The following is an 18161-nucleotide window of genomic DNA, read 5'->3' as shown; positions in this document are numbered from 1 at the left end:
CGACGAAGGAGATGACGAAGACGTGTCCGACGAGCTTGTTGTTCCAGTAGTCGTCAATGTAGTTGTACTCGTTGACGATGTAGTGTCCGAAGACGATGTAGTCGTCAGCGTAGAGCTCGGGGAAGATATGCTAGTCACTGTCCTGCTTGAGTCCGTGGATGTCGTTGTGGGATCGGAGCTTGTCGACGAACTACGCGACTGACTCGTTGTCGTTGTGCTCGTGGACGCCGTTGAAGCAGGACTTTGTGAGGTCGTCTCACTAGTAGAATCACTCGTAGACTGGGTTGAACTCGAGTCCGTAGTGGTTGTACCATCCGTTGTAGACAGGGTAGAACTTGTGCTTGTGGTCGTTGTACCGTCTGTTGTAGACTGAGTAGAACTCATGTCCGAAGTGGTTGTACCATCTGTTGTGGCCGACGAACTTGTGCTCGTACTGCTAGTCCCGTCTGTAGTGGACTGGGTAGTACTCGTGCTCGTGGTAGTGGTAGCATCTATTGTAGACTGGGTAGAACTTGTGCTCGTAGAGCTTGTCCCATCTGTTGTGGACTGAGTAGAAGTTGTGCTCATAGTTGTTGTCCCGTCTGTTGTGGACGATGACGAACTTCCATCCGTAGTGCTAGTCCCGTCTGTAGAAACCGGGGTACTACTCATGCTCGTAGTGGTGGTACCATCTGCTGTAGACTGGGTGGAACTCGTGCTCGCAAAGCTTGTGCCATCTGTTGTGGACATCGATGAGCTCGTCTCCGTAGTGCCGGTTCCATCTGTTGTGGACAGGGTGGAACTTGTGCTCGTAGAAGTTATACCATCCGTTGTAGACGTTGAAGAAGTCGGCACAATCGTTGAGCTCGGGCTACTGGTTGTCTCTGAACTCACTGAGCTGGTAGACGCTGTCGTAGTGACAGTGCTAGTAGTCGTGCTCAATGTGGTCGATGTCCCTTCCATCGTTGTTGTAGCCGTGCTTTGAGAACTGCTTGTCGTAGCAACGCCGCCGACATCGAAGGATGATGTGGAAGTGGTGGAAGAGGAAGATGAACTCGAATCGACAACTTGTGACGTACCTGAGGATGAACTAGAAGAGCTTGTGTCACTCGACACGGTCGTGGTGGTGGATGAAGAATCCGTGCTCGTGCTCGTGCTCGCGCTCATGCTCGCGGTCGATGTTGTAGTCACGGACGAGGTTGTACTTGAGCTCGAAGTGGTAGGTGACGAGTCGGTGGTAGTGCTCGTACTAGTTGGGCTGCTTGCAATAGTGCTCGAAGTCGTGTCCGTCGTCGACGAGGAGCTTGTGCTAGAACTCGTGGCTGTCGTCGATGTGGAGCTTGTAGTAGTACTTGTAGCCCCCATCGACGTCGAGCTTGTAGTAGAAGTCGTCGCGGAAGCAGTGGTAGTGCTTCCAGTGTCGGACGTACTGGTCGTTACCGCATCATTCAAAACGGTAGTTGTGGTGGTCACAGCTGACGTTGTTGTTGGATTCAACGAAGAAAGGCTCAATCATAACGCAAACACATTGGAACGAACTAATAGGAAAGGAAAGAACACATACCAGAACTTGAAGATGCAGTCGTAGAGGAGCTACTACTGGTACTGGTAGAAGACGTTACACCCGAAGTTTGCGTTGAGCTGGACGCTGTTGTGGTAGTGAAACTGCTGGTAGAACTGCTGGTAGAAGTGCTGGTAGAACCAGCAGCGGGCCCAGAAGAAGTAGAGCTTGAAGATGCCAAGGAGGTGGTTGTTGACGCCGTGGTTGACATTGTCGTTGACGCTGTCGTTGACGCTGTCGTTGACGCTGTCGTTGACGCTGTCGTTGACGCTGTCGTTGACGCTGTCGTTGACGCTGTCGTTGACATCGTTGTTGATGTGGTTGTTGACGAAGATGTAACCACGCTGCTACTGGACGAGGTACTTGCTCCGGAACCACTGCTTTGGGACTGGGAGGATGTGCTTGAAGTAGGGACAGGGGTGGAAGAAGTAGGAGAGGAAGACACTATACCTGCTGAAGTACTTGAGACAGAGCTCGTCAAACCTTGAGTCGTCGTGCTTGTACTCTGGCCAACCACTGAAGTAGTGCTTGATCCACCAGCAGGTCCAACGCTCGTTCCAGATGAGGACGACGTAGGGCTAGTTTGACTTCCAGACGAGGACGGGGTTGTCGTCGTTGTCGGAACCACTGTCGTAGAACTAGACGTCCCGACTGTCGAGCCGGTGGAGCTGGAGGAAACTCTGCTGGTGCTCGTGCTAGCACTTTGCTGGCTAGATGTGCCGGAAGAACCCTGACTCAAAGTCGTAGTAGTTGTAGAAGGCACGGCAGTTGACGACGACGTTGGCACAGAGGAGGTTACTGATGAAGAGGTCGAACCTGCGGGTGCAACAGTCGTCGTGGTAGCGGCGGCGGTGGTCGTGGTGGCTCGCGTCGTACTGCTCGAGGCAACAACGGGAGAGGTTGAGGATGGGGAGGGATTGGTCGTAGTGGAAGATACAGCCAAGCTCGTTGTGGTAGTTGTAATGGTTGTGGTGCTCGATACTGCAACAGATGAATCGGTCGTCGTTGTCGTCAAGGGTACGCTTGTCGTGTCTGACGTGGTCGTTACGTCCGATGTTGTAGATGAGTCCGGAACACCGGACGTTGTGGTGCTCTCAGCCGCACTTGATGTTGTCGATGAGGAAACATCGACTGCAGAGTTGGTATAATCGACCGGACAGGCCGCAGCGGCTATGCCACCCAACGTCACAACATAACAGTCACTTCTTGGAGGATAGGGGAATCCAGCATAGACAAGACCATCGCCACACTGGTAGAATGTCGCTGGGCCTCGATCGGTGCTATTCCACCCAAGGATACCGTCGCTGAAGAAGAAAGTTGTGTTGACATCGTTGATGTATGGCTGCGGTGTTATCGGCACGTAGAAATCGCTGAAATTGCGCCCGACCGACTCATTGCCGGCCAAGAGCATGCCATTTCGAAGATACCACCGGGTAGCGAAGCCACAGTTGTTACCAGATCCTCCATTCTCTCCCTGAAGCAGTCCTGCTGGTTGAGGCCCGTCCAAAGTGGAGCTGGGAGCAGCAGTAGGTTCCTGTCTCTTAACCTTGGCGCCTGGTCCACCAAAAGCAATGCCTACCATGACAGGCGAAGTTGCTGGTATGTCGGTTTGGACCCCGCTCTGGAGACCTTCTCCCAGTGTAAAGGTCGGTTGGACCACAGTGACCGTCACAGTATTGCCCTGCGAATCCACAGAAGTTGACAATAGGGTCGGTTGCGGTGTTGGAGTGGTCATGGGAGGCGCCACAGTACTGTAGATCGTAGGTGGAGCTGTGGGATAGCCAGATGTCGTCGCCAACGAACTGGAGGTAGGAGTCATGCTGAAGCCGGTGGTTGACGCGCTCGAAGAACCATATGATGCACTTGTGGTGATGGTGCCACTGGGCCCGCTGCTGGAGCCGGTGGTTGATGCGCTGCCAGGGCCAACCAGCGGACCCGAAGATGTGGCATTTGTCGTTGTGACGGTGGAGATTATGGTCGTTGTGATGTATGTATTCTGAATGTACGTGGTTGGAGCATTGCCGATGTTGATGGTTTCGCCATTGCCAAAGACATTGACAATCTGCGACGCCGACTGAAAGAAGGAGCTGTAATAAACAGGCTGTACAATAACACTGGTCACCAAGGGAGCTGGGCATGGCCCGGCAGGACCATAGGTGAGAGTTTGCAAAGCCTGACCGTTGGCCACCGCGAATCGCAGGGCCAAGGACTGTAAAAAGAGCGACGATGTCGGCCGCATGATGGCCGTGGTTTTCCGCAGAGCAAAAAATGAATAGCAAGTGTTAGACCGCGGGTTATGGACCAAACGAGTGACTGTCAGGACGAGAAAGAAAGAAGGAGGCAGAGGTTGTTGGCTTTTGAGGAGCCGCGAGTTGTCAACGCGAGACCATAACAACAGTGGTAGAATGCAGCATTCCAACCGTGTACCCTATCTCGACCATAAGTGCACAGACCCAGCTCCAGGATCGTCGCACGGAAACCCAGGGTCGCATGGTGGAATGAAGGGGTATCTGCTCGATTGCTTAGATATGCTTGATTGACGCGCTAGGCTTCGAAGGGATGGGTGTCAGCCATTCTGGACCAAGTCCATGGACAGCCTTAGCTTCCCTCCACGTTTGGATGGCACCAAAGAAGTATGTCGGGTCTGCATATCGACAAGACTGTTGCCTTTCAACTTCCTGCGACAAGCCACGCACAACCGGTCAAGTCAGTCTTGAAGAGGAGGAAGAAAAGTCCTGTGGTTTCCTTCTTCCTCTTTAGTCACCAAGCTGTTCGATGCACGCATTAAGCAGGATGAAGTCGGGTGTAGAGAATCACACAGAACGCAGACGTTGGTTAGAATCTGGAGATGCCAGAGGCCACCTACTGGTAGGTACTGACGTGACGTGGATCAGTGTTTGAAATGCGAGAAGATGCGCATCGATGGAAAAGCTGTTGACTGGGTAAGGTAGTTGGTGTTGCCGATGTACAGAGCTGGACACAGCCTTGCGGAGGAAGGGAGGAATCAGATTCAGCAACAAGGCGACCAATCGCAGTGGCGATGACTCGCCCGCGTCCATTTCAGACGCGATCGGATCGTGAAGGAATGTTATTCTCCGTTCATTAGGACCCCGATCCTATGGCAAATTGCTTGATCGATGCAAAATAAAATCCGGGTCAGGGAGCCCAGGCTCATTAGCCTCTCGTGTAAGAATAGAGCGGAACACCACTGCAGATGCAGCTGCCTCTTCACGAAGAGGCCCCGGAAGACAAAACTTGAAGGGCAACATCAGACTGTGGTAAAGTTGCACTCGGTCCTCGATGTTGAGTATTCCTTCAACGTTTTCAAGCAGCCTACCTCGGAACACCCACGCACCGTCCTGATGACAGAGTGCAAAGACGATGACAATATTAAACCATATGTTGGACGAAGCCACGATGATGAAGTTCCTGTACGGTAGTGCTGTCTGTAGAACGTACCTTGATACTAGGTCGATGACTTAACCCTCCTTACCCGCTTATGTAAATATCATGATGTTAGTCAAGCCACTACCTAGGTATCATTTGTGTTAAGGTAGTAAATGACAGTACGACATGACCTTACAATTACAAGCAATGATACGGTAATACCATACCGCTGACACGGACAAGCACTGGGGTGCAGCGCGGCGGCAACCTAACCTACTACAGGGCACGTACGATGACCAGTAGCGCATCAATGGAAGCTGGTACTAGAAGCTCCTTTACAACTAGTACCGCCTTAGCATTGCGCACGGAATGTTTTTCAACTTGAAGTCGCCGAATCGAGATACAGCACGTACAAATGTCGCCGAATATTGGAAGGCTTCCTCCGCGGGCTGAAAGTTCTGGCCCTTTGGCGCCATGGACTGCCCGTGGATGATCGACACCAATTAACAGGCCGTGGAAATAGTCGATTACAAGTCACGGTTCACACACCCACACCACAACTGAGCACAGTACCCAAGGATCAATCACGTCAAGGATGACTAAATACAGTAATGGCGTTGCCAATCTCCAAAAGCGGTGGCAGGGATTGTCGAAGCGAGCAGCCTCGACCCCAGTACTATCAGTATTGACGATGCTAGCTAATAGTACTATCCTTCATGGCAGGAGTCTTGTCTTCTTGTCTATGGTCTTGGAAAGCGCCCACTCGGTCGCACGCCTGACTGACTGACTGACTGACTCAGTCAGCTGATTGCTTGTTGCAGTGCAGCGCTGTTCTAGGTATCCAAGACCATCACTCAGGCTTTTCGTATCTGATTACGACGCCGACGAGGCTTTGGGCGGGGAAGGGGGAATTGGCGCTGCATCCGTCGGCATTGGCAGCGGGGAAGACAGAGTCAGCACAAATACCTTGTCTTTCTGTGCAGTGCGTGATAGCACCTACAACTAGTGTTGAATGCCTGTTCCGGCTGTCTTAGCGAATACGAAATCGATGTGCTGGACCTCTCCTTTCCTTTCTGGCTGTTGCCTGCCTGGCTGTCAGACCTGACCTTGAGGACAGGACAGGACAAGCGAGACTCGACGCCCCGTTTTAGACTGCCAGTGACCGTAGGGCAGGGCAAATCCCACACTACTTGTTGCCAGTGGGATTTGCCGTCCTCCCCATCTGCGAATGACGAGGATAAGAGAGCTTTGGCGTGCAGTGCTTGGACTTTTGAGACCGGTCGAGCCCCAAGACCAGAGGAGAGCAGGGGTCCCAGGGTTGTTTCCAAGCCACCCTGCACCAATCCATTCCACACTGCCACGCCCTTGTTTCGTTTCAGATGTCAGCTTCAGTAGACTGAGTCAGCCTGATTAGTACCTAGCTATTAGCTATTAGTCTGCACTATCGAGAGCAAGTTCGAAATCCAGACGATACAACCGAGATGCGTGTGTGAATAACCAAGCATGGCACGGCACTTCATCTTAGGAGTGAGTCCCGGTCTGAATCCAGCCTGGCGGTTGTAGAACAAAAGCACGGTCGGAGTCGAGGTTGATGGCCGGCTCCGGATGAGTAATACCTTACGTACAACAACGACGATGTACGACGCACCGTGCGACGCGTTTACGTACATCAGAGTGCGCTTTTCGACAGATCTTCTTCATCACCACTGCACAGTGCTGCAGTGCTAAAGAAGTGATTGGACCATTTATTTCCCAGTTCAGATACCGTTTTCAGGCTGTCATGACCGCAATACCCTAGTTGATCGTCGTAAATTACGATGTTGAGAGGGCATGCAGTGCATGCAGTGTTGCTTACTTTTAGGTATCTAACGGAACAGACGGTCCGGCCGGATGTCTGTACAATGAATGTACGTCCGGGGCTTACCTATAATCCGGAATACTCGAAAGTGCCCTAAAATCGGCCGAAAATGAGCAACTGTAATTCCCGACTCGCCATCCCACTGCAGTGCCACTAAACTGCTACGATTAAAAGCGTCGGATACGGCTCTCCGCCCGGTGGACCAGCTACAGTAGGGTACCAAGTGCCCTATCATTTGGACGTACTATTCTCGGTACCTGACCTTAATAAGGTAGAACATAAAGACGTCCTAGGTAGTACTACCCAGGTACACGTTCGGCGTTTACTTACGGCCGACTATGATACCCGCTCTCTCGACGGACGACGGAGGAAATTTCCAGACCCCCTTCAGTTCCACATGGACATGGCACAACGACCTTCCTTACCACGGCAAGCCGTGACCGTTGTCAGTCGCAATGATGACTTAGGACAGGACAGAAAAGTAATATTGATCACTCATCCATCCAGCCAATGTGACGCTACATATGAGGCATTTATCGATCGCTTGCAGTGGTGAACAGTTGCTGTACCTTAGGCAACGGGGAAGTATAAGCAACGGTGGATAGAAAATGAAACGATTCCATGATCCATAGTACGATTCCAATCATGATGATGCCGACGCCGATGCCAATGCCGATCGAAACAATTCAAAGCAACAGAAAAAAGGGAGAGGTTTGTACCTGGCATGCAGTGCAGTCAGTCACGGTGGTGGGGACACAGACTGCAGTGGTTCCTTTCAAGTTCGTTTCTGGAAAATCGGCACGGCGCGTGATTTTCTCTCATGCCCACACCCACTGCACACCCACACCGTGGCTGACTGATTGATTATGCTACTGCTGCTGTGTAACCGCTGCATCGGAGACACATTCGATTATTTTTCTGACACCCCCGAACCCACCAAGTTTTTACGGGCCACGGCTGGTGGGGAAATCATCGACGCTCCAGTAGGTGCGTGCCAGGGAGCGAGGTATTTCTTGCAGCTGCCAGTGTGATACAGAAAAAAAGTAAATCGCTCGCGACAGAGGTACCTGATTCCAGGGGTTATAGTAACGGCGAGAGTGCCGAGATCCATTTGATTCTTTCGAGAGCAAAATCTCGGACATCATGAGGTAAACATGACCAGATGGCAGGTACCTAGGTACCTTAGTCTATCTGCACGAGTAGTACTGTACATGTCATGTACTTTCAGAACCAACGTCAACACTGCTCGTAGTAAGATAGCCAGCCTCATCTCCCTTTCCATTCCCAAGGGCAAGAAAAGCAAGATACCGCTGTCCAGTTTCATGCCTTCCAAGCCTTGTGCACCGTCCGAGCACCCCAGACCTGGCCACGCTTCAACAACACTTGGCCCCTCCACTCGGGGACATTGACGGCGTTGATATAGCGAGCGGGCTCGACACAGAAGCCAGCCCGGGGACCCCTGGCGGGCGTGTTTGCCGTCGCCGGCGCATCAATATACTTGCCCGTGTAAAACTGGAAAGATGGCTCGGTGCTGAAAACGTCCAAATGCAACTTTGTGCCTGGGTGCGCGGCGCTGATCAGCGGTTTCAGCGGTCTCGGCCGCGTATCAAGGGGAATATGTGAAGCGTCCGCGTCGACAATGAAGCAGTGGTCGATATCTGGCTCAGTGGCGCCCAGCACAAATGGCTTGCCTGCTTCGATGCCGGGAAAGTCGTCGATGGTGCCGAGCGGAATGTCAGCCTCGTCCACCGGCAGGTATTTTGTCGTGTGGAGTGTGATTTCGGTTCCTCCGATTGTAGGCCCGTCGGTGATGTTGAAATAACTAGCACCAGTGTCACTGTCAGTGACAGTTCGATTGTGGTTTTTATTCCTCGCCCTCGGTGAATGCGGTCGACTTACCCATGATTCGTCACATTGACCACAGTCTCTTCGCATTCATCCCCAATCAACTGGACTTCATATTCGGTTTCCAGCACCGTCTTGGTGACCCCTTCGTTGTCACTGTCCTGCTCCGTCCAGGCACTATACCACACTTTAAGCTCCACCGTACCAGGATACCCTTCCTCGCCGTCCGGAGAGACATAAGTAAACAAAACAGCTTCCTTGCCATTACGGTTGACGGGTTCCGGTCCATTGAACTTCTTCTTGCCCCAGCCAGACGTTCCACCATGGAGATGGTTTTTGCCCTCGTTGGCCGCCAGCTTGTACGTCTTGCCATTGTTGGCTTGGAATTCGGCGTTGGCAATCCGGTTGGCCACTCGCCCAATCGTCTCTCCAAAGAACGGCGATGTCGCGTATGGTTCGGGATCCGGATACCCCAGTACGATGTTGTGGCCGGCGACTTTGAATTCTTGGATGATGGCTCCTTGGGGGAGGAACGAGAAGCCTGAATCTGATGACATGGTGTTGCAGAGTACTGAATTGTGTGTCTTGCTGATTGGTTGCCGGTGATTATAGATACCTTTATCTAAGCTGGTTCTGGTTCTTTGAAGTTGTGAAACACAACTCGTCTACAATATTTGCTGAAATTGCCTTATGGGAGGTGGTCACTTTCCGCGGCGGTGCCATGATATGATGGCATGAGTGTTGTGGTTGGCTAAAATGGTTAAAGGGCCGGTGGGCATCTTTGCATTTTATCCGGCCGGACCCCGTGGGCAGGATACATTTTACCGGCGCAGAAGCTCAAAGGTCACTTACCTATCTCCATGCACTGCAGATTGAACAAGAAGGTGTTCGATGTGAATATATCATAACCATCAAACCAGGACTGCTACATTCACGAGTATTTCTGTTGGTGCCAAAGTTTCCACCCGACAGGCACCAGAAAGGAAACCCCGGCGGCGATGCAGTCCATCTCGCTTAGTTATGAGCTTACGACTTCGTATATCATGTCAGCAACTTCCTCCCTGACTAAGCGGCATCACATTCCTTTCACCACTCACTACTACTGCATGTCAAACTTGAAAGTTCCAGGTTGTTCAGCAGCTTCGTCAGCCTCCACACTACCAGGTACAATGCAGACATGTACATACCACAACTACCTTATGGAGTCAGCTCGACATTCATATCCAGCCGAGGAGATACGCGAAACTCGCACCAATGCTCTAGGTACTGACAGCTACAGTACCTAGGTAACTATGTTCCTGCCATTCCATTTTGTGAACAATGAGTACAGCAACCAACCCTCGGAGATGACAGTCATGGTGATGAAACCTAAGTCAGGCCTCCCCCTCCCCTCCTCCACTGCATGACATGCAGTGAGATGACAAAGAAAAGGAAAAAGACCCAACCGACTTGACTCCTAGGTTTTGTAGTCTTTTGCCTCAAAGTTACAGGATTTAGACTCCCATCAGTCCAAACTCTACTTGCCTCGTTTTCCGCATAGCGGTCCCGAGTTTGCCAGTGCTCTTCTCCTCGCCCTGTGCATTGCAGTGTGCAGTGCTATGCACAGGGCATACCACGGCATACCATTCCGCACCAGGTCAGGGTAACGATTGCTGTAGCGGTAGTGGGTTGCGGTTGCGGTTTTGGGCCCCATCTCTCCGGGTTTTTTGTTGCCGTCGTGATGTCAATACGGAGAGAGAGAGAGTCCAACACCCACTGCAGAGTACAAAGTTCAAAATCCAGCATATTTAATCCTTAGAGGATGTGGGAGGGGAGGCCTAAGTGAAAGTCACGTTCCGCAGCACGCCTGGTCAGCAACTCTGAATGAAATGATTGACAAAGAAAGTCAAATCGGATCATTTGAACTTTTTTTCAGAATTCTGGGCATCTACCCTACCTTACTACCTAGGGTCCAGTACTTCGCGTGTAAAGTCCTTATCACTGCCAGTGCATGCTTGAGGTTCAAGTTCAAAGTTGCTGATAAAGAAAACTAAACTTTGAGGCAAGGAAGTAAAATTAAATTCTATTCTATTCCGGTTGCAGTGCCATGCAGTGGACAGAATCATGGTCGCCGTAGTATCATGATGAACTCCATCCTACTATTACTACAATAGGTAGGCACTCAGTCAAATACTCCTCGTTCCGAACCTGTTCGCCGCACGAAGCCAGGTACATCACTGCAGTGGCAGTGTCTAGGACAAACTTGAACCCCACAGCCCGAGCCTGAGTCATGATGTGATAATTACAAGTTACAAGTACCTAGGCACCTACCTACCCTCGGTATCATGATGTGATTTCTAGAGAATAAGGAACAAAAAGCTAAATCCGCGTGGCAAGGCGAATTGCACCGCACTGCATTGCATTACAACGCACATGCAGATCAACAGCAACAGTTTGGTTGCGATGAGCTCGGACCCATTCTTATTCTTATTCTTCCATGCATTCCAACTTGAAGGATAGGATTAGTATTCGTTCCATAAGGTAACTAACACCCGGCGGAATGTGATGTGATGCAATGTAGATCATTACCTAGGTATCATTCCATTCCCCCAAAGTTCCACTCCAGTTGGCATTACTTCAATACCTAATACCTAATACTGTACAGACAACATCTGCGCCTGATAAGATTCGTTCCAAGCTCGAAACAAAGAATATGGATCATATGGTTGATGTGGAGGGGGGTACAGCATAAACCCAGAAGCGTCCCGCACACGCTCCCCATCAAACCATCTCTGCATCTCCTCCCATTCACGTTCGTCAGTCAGTCCTCCAGTACTAGTAGGACCAGTACCTAACCTAGCACATGGGTAGAAAGGATGATAACGAGGACCATGGCTCCACAATTATAACAGACAGCTGAGTATTGATGCAACCACCCATGATTCAATCCAGCCTCCCAAGGTGCATCCCTTGACCCCATACGCCCGCATGTCTCCGATCGTACACGTGTGCCTGAGCGGCAAAACCTGAACGTACAAAAGTATGACGTGAGGGCAGTTGACATGCCAGTGTTGACAAATACCAAACGATTGTAGTAGATAGCCGCCCGTGGAGAAAAGCAGTCCATCGTCCATCGGTAATGGCCAGGTTGGCCGCGTTCTCCAGACGCCGTTAACTCCGGTGCCGGCACTCCTCGAGTCCTTTGTTTCAACTCGGTGGGGGCAGACAATCCAAACCTCCAAAACTTACAACCGCTGTTCAAGTTCGCCCGTTTTCAATATACAATCGGCCATGACGTTGCCGTGCGTGTGTGTGTGTGTGTTCGTAAAAATCATTGAAAGTAGAAAGACTAGATCATGGTCGGACTAAAGTATAGTTGAGGATCCTCCTGGCCGGACCAGTCCTTCATCGTAAGACAGGGATTGATGGCGGCAGGGACAATCGGGGTTTGAAACATGGTTGGAGGGAAAGAATTCAAGTCCAGGGACGAAGCGTCCACCATTGGCGATTCGAATTGAGTTAAGAAATCCATGCTGTCATCCAGATCCGAGGCCGGGGTGTTCCAGCTGAGATTTGATTGATGCGTTGTCGCATGAGGATACGTATGTGACTTGGTTGGATGTTGTTGTTGTTGTTGCTGCTGGAGGGCTTGAGCCGTTTGCGGAAAAGGACTCTGGTTGGGAGGAGTAGGAGGGAACTTGGTGAAGTTGAATGGATTGGAGAAATTCGGCCTCGACGCAGCCATGGGTTCGGAGATGGGTGACGGGGCGCTTATAGTGCTGCTGTCGCAATGTGACTCCATAGAAGGCTGTCGTTGCATGAAGCCGGCGCCTTCGGCAATAAGTCTCTGCTGTAGGACGGTAAGATCCTCCTCGAACACTTCGTTGGTGGCGTGGCCATCTAGCTTCAACACGCCGAGTCGCTCAAGAATGTCATGGGTTAAGGGCATGCCATGGCTGGTCTCGGTCAACGGCGAGCCTGGCCAGCCCTGGCCGTTTTGTATCCGCTTGTACAGTTCTTGTAGACCTGCGACAAGTTGCGCTTGTTGACTCTCGAGCATCTCCACATAACTGTAATCATGGTCAATGAGGCACAGACCGAACAAGGCGACCGTGGCTTACCCTTTAGGATAGACTTTGTCGTGAGACTTTTTGCGTTTTTGCGTTCTCCAAAGACACAGATGGCGTTGTCTGCTTTACACCGACCACACGGGCTGGCTCCATCACACTGAGGACGAATTAGACTCCGAAGGTGGTGAATGGACAACGATCCAACTGACCTTGGACTTTTTTAACCGACAACGATCGCATGCCTTGCACACTCTTTTGCGAATTCCACTCTCCAAAGGTGATGAGGGCTCTAACGGAGGGGTCATGACTGAGGCACCCATCTCTGTTGACGAGCCAAAACAAGAGAAGTATCAATATATCACCAATTGACCATCCAATTGAAAACTAGGCAGTGGTGACAACAGGTGATATAAGTGATCTGAATCTGTGACAGTCGAAATATGGCGAATTCGTTCTGTTTGTCTCTGAGACTGGAGAGCGATATGTATAGTGGTGAGTATGGCTGTCAGCTTATGGAAGCAGAAACGCAAAACTAGGATCCAAAAAGGTAGAGGTGGACATGTGGACTCCCAGGGAGGGGAGGCTACGAGGCGACAAGGCCCTATATATCAACATTACCACACACGACGAGGAGGATGGTTAGTAAGAGGAGACAAAGCGACATGTGGATCCCTGAGCAGAATAACGGAGAGATATCAGCGCAACCCTTGGGTCTGGTCGTTAAGGTTGCTTCGCTGGAGCACGGTGGACAAAGCATAGGGCCTCCGCGCCCGCGGACGGCAGCCAGAGTTCGACGCACGTCTACCAGACTCACCGGAGGGCCAGAAGACCAGGGGGAAACAAAAACGGGCGGCCGGGCGAGCGAAGGCCCAAAGATGATGCATGACCAGGGTGGATGTACGGATGTTGTTGCGGCCGACAGGACCAGGGGGCTTAAGGGTGGAACGATGGAGGAGACGCTAGAAGGCTAACGTTAGTAACCAAGCATGGGCGGAAGTCAAGAGGCAGGATCCAATGGTGGAAACCTGAAAATGGATTGGGATAGGAAGACAAAGAGAGGCTGATCAGGAGGAGGACGACGAGAGCCTGAGGGACACGCTGATTACGGTACCGCTGTTGGCCCGCCGTGACGAAGGGTCTGACGGTCTTGGCCAATCTTGGTGTCTAGGACCGGAAATGACCCAAATGACAGAACACTTAGCGGTATGATACAGTATTGCTGCGGTCAAAGTCAATGCTTCGTTCATTACCTAGGTAGGTAGCGGCAGATCTTTGGAAACTTTCTACTAGCTCCTGTCTAGTGAGCAATTTACCCCTTCAAGACAGCACTACGGTGGCCACTATCAGCCGACTAACTCTACCTGGTATGTCGCAGACTATCAGCAATCGTTATCCTGCTGCCTGACGGAGATAGTACTCGTATTGCCTTCACCAGGGCCGTGTCTGCTGCAAGTGTTCCGGGTTGGTGAACAGCCATCAGGCCAGCTACATTCCTCAATGCCAGTGGCCGCCAACAACGCTCTGACAGAGCAGAGAATTCAAGCCACTGCAACTCATCGTCGTCATACCCCGTCAACTCTGCTCCGACACACAAAAGAAAATGCCTCGAACGCCGAGAGAACACAAGAGAAGGATGGGAAAACTGAGAATCCACTATTATCGGTCGTTGTAAGTAACTTTCTCGGCGACTCGGCAGCAAGAACGGGTCCTTGACACCGGCGATGAAAGAGCGAAGGCGCGAGCCTTGCCCTCCTACGATCGCTGCGATCTACGATCAAAATGGGTCTTGAATGGTCATGAGGACTTTTTTTGACGCCTCTGCAACTATGTTGGAGATTGTAGGGGCGTGCTCTGCTGGCGTCCACCAACGCATCGACTCTTTGACTTGCAAAGGAACGCCCAACTGATTAGACGGTGTGCTTGCCGTTCTGCTTTTGGTCCCTGAGCATCGGCCACGATACGCCAATGCGCGATAAAAGGACGCGCTAGAGACGAATGAGAGAGTCGAGCTGGAGATGACATATCGCCCGTCTAGTAGATTGCTTGCCTATGGCTGTTGTACGAACGTACGCGACCCCTAAGAAGGCTCCTCCGCCCGTCCTGGCTCTGCTTACGGATGGTGTCGATGGTCGGCTCAAGATCGTATTCGGAAACCGCCAAGCGCTTTGTAGGCCGGTACAATGGCCGGATTCGAAATTAACGTCCGTGGGGCTACTACTAGAAGTAGACTAGCAGTGCCTTTTTTACAGCCTTTACAGCCTATCTCACGTATTTTACACTACTTGGGGCAAAGACAACCAATAGTTATTGGGCTAGGTGTGCCACTTATACCGTATTGTAATGTGGCTAGTGTTCAATTAGTCACCAGAAAGACCAATCAGACGTCTTCAAAACCCCCACCGACGTTAATTTCGAATCCGGCCGTTGTAGTAGGGCTGAGCGTCATTGCTGTCATTTGCCGTGATGCCAGCCATTTCTGTACTTAGTGTGTTAGCCCTAGTACGGGGATATTCTTCATCAAGAACCTCCCCTGCCGCATGATTTCTAATCTGTTGGACACACTTCATGACACTTCGTCGAGAGATGGGCATAGAAGGTCTGAGGCTGGGCCCATCTTGGATGGCAGCTGACGGGCAGTGGGATTCTCGCCCGGCGCACTGCGCCTCCCACCAACCACGTGGCAGATGTGAGTCAAGGCTGGCGCTTTTGCCTGGCACAATTCAGGTGCCGTGTGTAGGTGGATGCACAAAATATTATGCATCGTTATGCATCAGGAGCAATGGCCGGAGAATCATTTCCTTCTAGTTTGCCTTGTGGCTCTCGGAGACATCCACCCACCCAGCCTCGGGCCCGACTCCTAGTAGTCTCCGACCCGTTATTGCCATGAGTACGGGTACGCTACTGACAGCGGTAGTACCTTGCGATGAAATTTGCTCCACCGGTTCGGCCGATTGTTGCTGACGGGAATTCTACAGTTGTAGACACTGATGGCCAATGGTAAATGCTGCGAACTGACTTTTACAATCCTTTGCACAGTGTTCAAAGCCTGCGGTGATTCCATTGTAGCGGTAACCAGAGCAGGAAACTGTTCTGATAGAGGGCTAGTGAACTCGACTTCGATTTCTCGGATGTGGCAGCGGTCTCTCCGCGGGGGTTTGCTGCATAAAATGCATCGGGCGGGAGCTGAAGTACAATTTTCTCCTGAATCAAGATCTGCCTGATTGCCACATATGGCCAGGGTATACTTCCACATACAGCAGGTGTGGCAATAGCCTTTATTGGCCAATCACTGTGATTTCGTAGCCAGTGATTTGTGCCTTGCCTCGGCTTCGTGTTGGAGCAAGCGATATGTTATCATCTTTTTTGATCCGCGCATGCGTTTTGATGCTGCTTCACACAATTCTATGCTTCGAATTTGTGATTGTCCCATGATTACCACCAGCAAGTGTACGCTCCATAAGAAGTGGCATGATGTTTGAGCCGGCAGTGCCTTTCGAGTGAGGACATCACTCGAAGTGTGCTTCGCCGGACTTTCTGTTTCCGTTTGTACTGTTTCCCAATACTGGCTTTCAGGACCGACATCACCTGCGCCGATGTGGACCACTGTTCTATAGGCCTTTCATCGTCGCTTTCACCGCCAGAGACCTTCACCATGAATCCAGACTCAACGGTGTGATCTCCTCTTCCGTGCCGAGAAAGGGCATGTGCTGTCCATGACACCCTTACGGCTCGCCGCCGAACCGACCTACCGCAGCCCCAGAATATCATCCGCTGAGGGAACATTTCTTGACATGCCAATGTAGTGGTGCAATGGTTACTACAGCTCAGTCGTCTTTCAATAACTGGGTGGTGGTTTGTGTTGGCGGATTGGATCTCCGGTAGAAAGTGGCCTCCAGGTCGTGAGATACCCTCCTCAATGCAGCGTACAGCCACCCTCCATGCCCGTGTGGACTCGACGTCGCGTCCGCTGTGGCGCAGGCCGAGTGTTGCTGACCGATGTGTCTCGCATCGCGCTTGCTAGAGCCTTCCAAGGAAGCATGTCTTACAACCCCACGACGATGTGGAAGATCGACATACTCCGCGCGCAAGAGTCCGGAGTTTGATATCGGCATGCTGTTGGACTGGCACCTCAGGCGCCGATATACCAAACTTCGACGCCAAGGACTTCAAACGTCCTACCTTCATCACTTAATGGTTCGTTTCCAAAAGTCGGGCAGGTCTCGCTGACGCCATTATTGAGCTGGTCGTCCAACCAGAGCCCGTAGTGGCCATCACCGCCCCCAATGGAAAGATAGTTGCTTTCACAGTAAATCAGAAAATCATTGACTCCGCTATAAGGGAAGGCCTTGAACCGGATGTGCTCCGGTGTCGAGGTGCCCGTTTGGTTTAGCGCTGGCTGGGAGTGTGATCGGGATCCTGAAGCTTGTCGGAGGCTTGTGTCCGCCACAGAGCTCGACACAGAGGATGTCCGCCGCTCGCCACGGACGGTTGTTGCTCGCTGGAGGTTGGTAGTGTCGGCGCTGGGAGGAGGGGGTAACCCCGCCAACTGTAAGACCTCTTCTGGGCGTGCGTCCGATGCGGAGGGCAAATCTTTCAGAGTAGGCAGGATAGTGGCTCGCCATAGAAAACATTCGCCGGTGCCAAAATAATGCATAGAAGGTTTGGGTGCATCTGAGAGATACGCTCCGAAGACAGAGCCATTGGCAGCGGCGTCAGAAGCGTCGCGAACGACTAAGACGTATCCCGAACGCTGCGTGTGCGTGGAGACCTTAGCACAATGCTCGTATAATGTTGCCAGTGAGGATCCATCTGCTTCCAGCGAGTATGCCAATTTCCAATGATCTAACAGCTGCAGCCTGGGAGGAAGGAGAAGTCGAATCTCTTCAGCAAGAGCTCGAGTGAGCAGGAGTGACTCTGCGGCTTTCGGGGGCAAGAAGTGTCTTAGTTCGAGTGGTGTAAGAGGGGGTGGCTGAAATGGTGAATGCGTTCTTTTCGGAAGAGATTGGACACTCGAGGTCGCGGACGTGACGGCGGGAGCATCGAGGAGTTTGCTCACAGGGCGCTCGGGGGGCTCGGTCATTCGACGATAGAGGCTTGATACCACATGTTTCACCGGGTAAGCAAGGTAAGCGGCTGAACTGGGGTTGTGCGGATTGTCAGCGAGTGTTGGGCGAGAATCCTTTCGCTGGGTTGGACTCCCGCCAGCGTCGGTCTGCGAGGCCATGGTAGGCCATGCAACACGGATGGACAGGCAGGACGCCGATCTTAAGACAGACAATACCAAGTCGGTCAGGAAGGAATTGGAACAAATGTGGCGGTAGAGCTGAGCAGAAGCTGCAACCACAGCGGAAGAAGATGATTCCTTCAATGATACCTAGGTAGGCTATCGCATGCGGTAGTGATGTCCTGATGTTTCAGCCTTGGGATCGCGGACGCTGCCCAAGGCTGACCACTGGGAGGATCAGCATGTGACAACAAGCGT

The 18161-nt window shown here is 51.7% G+C and overlaps 5 protein-coding genes across 5 annotated transcripts; all 5 read right to left on the bottom strand.

Annotated features, from left to right (window-relative positions):
• Positions 1–643: 643 nt before the first annotated feature.
• Positions 644–942, bottom strand: HMPREF1120_06551 (uncharacterized protein; the record flags this gene model as incomplete). Its single annotated transcript, XM_009160754.1, has 2 exons — positions 644–850; positions 874–942. 2 exons carry the CDS (start codon positions 940–942, stop codon positions 644–646), a joined length of 276 nt encoding a protein of 91 aa, XP_009159002.1.
• A 633-nt stretch (positions 943–1575) lies between these two features.
• Positions 1576–3779, bottom strand: HMPREF1120_06550 (uncharacterized protein; the record flags this gene model as incomplete). The annotated part of the gene is made up of 2 exons (XM_009160753.1): positions 1576–1887; positions 2055–3779. 2 exons carry the CDS (start codon positions 3777–3779, stop codon positions 1576–1578), a joined length of 2037 nt encoding a protein of 678 aa, XP_009159001.1.
• A 4326-nt stretch (positions 3780–8105) lies between these two features.
• Positions 8106–9187, bottom strand: HMPREF1120_06549 (aldose 1-epimerase; the record flags this gene model as incomplete). The annotated part of the gene is made up of 2 exons (XM_009160752.1): positions 8106–8607; positions 8685–9187. The coding sequence occupies 2 exons, from the start codon at positions 9185–9187 to the stop codon at positions 8106–8108; spliced, it is 1005 nt and encodes a 334-aa protein (XP_009159000.1).
• A 2771-nt stretch (positions 9188–11958) lies between these two features.
• Positions 11959–12669, bottom strand: HMPREF1120_06548 (uncharacterized protein; the record flags this gene model as incomplete). The annotated part of the gene is made up of 1 exon (XM_009160751.1): positions 11959–12669. One exon carries the CDS (start codon positions 12667–12669, stop codon positions 11959–11961), a length of 711 nt encoding a protein of 236 aa, XP_009158999.1.
• Positions 12670–16808: 4139 nt separating this feature from the next.
• Positions 16809–17903, bottom strand: HMPREF1120_06547 (uncharacterized protein; the record flags this gene model as incomplete). The annotated part of the gene is made up of 1 exon (XM_009160750.1): positions 16809–17903. One exon carries the CDS (start codon positions 17901–17903, stop codon positions 16809–16811), a length of 1095 nt encoding a protein of 364 aa, XP_009158998.1.
• Between the last annotated feature and the right edge of the window lie 258 nt (positions 17904–18161).

The sequence above is a fragment of the Exophiala dermatitidis genome, assembly GCF_000230625.1.
Source record: "Exophiala dermatitidis NIH/UT8656 unplaced genomic scaffold supercont1.5, whole genome shotgun sequence".
Classification (NCBI taxonomy): domain Eukaryota; kingdom Fungi; phylum Ascomycota; class Eurotiomycetes; order Chaetothyriales; family Herpotrichiellaceae; genus Exophiala; species Exophiala dermatitidis.
This window is presented reverse-complemented; position numbering and strand designations above follow the sequence as displayed.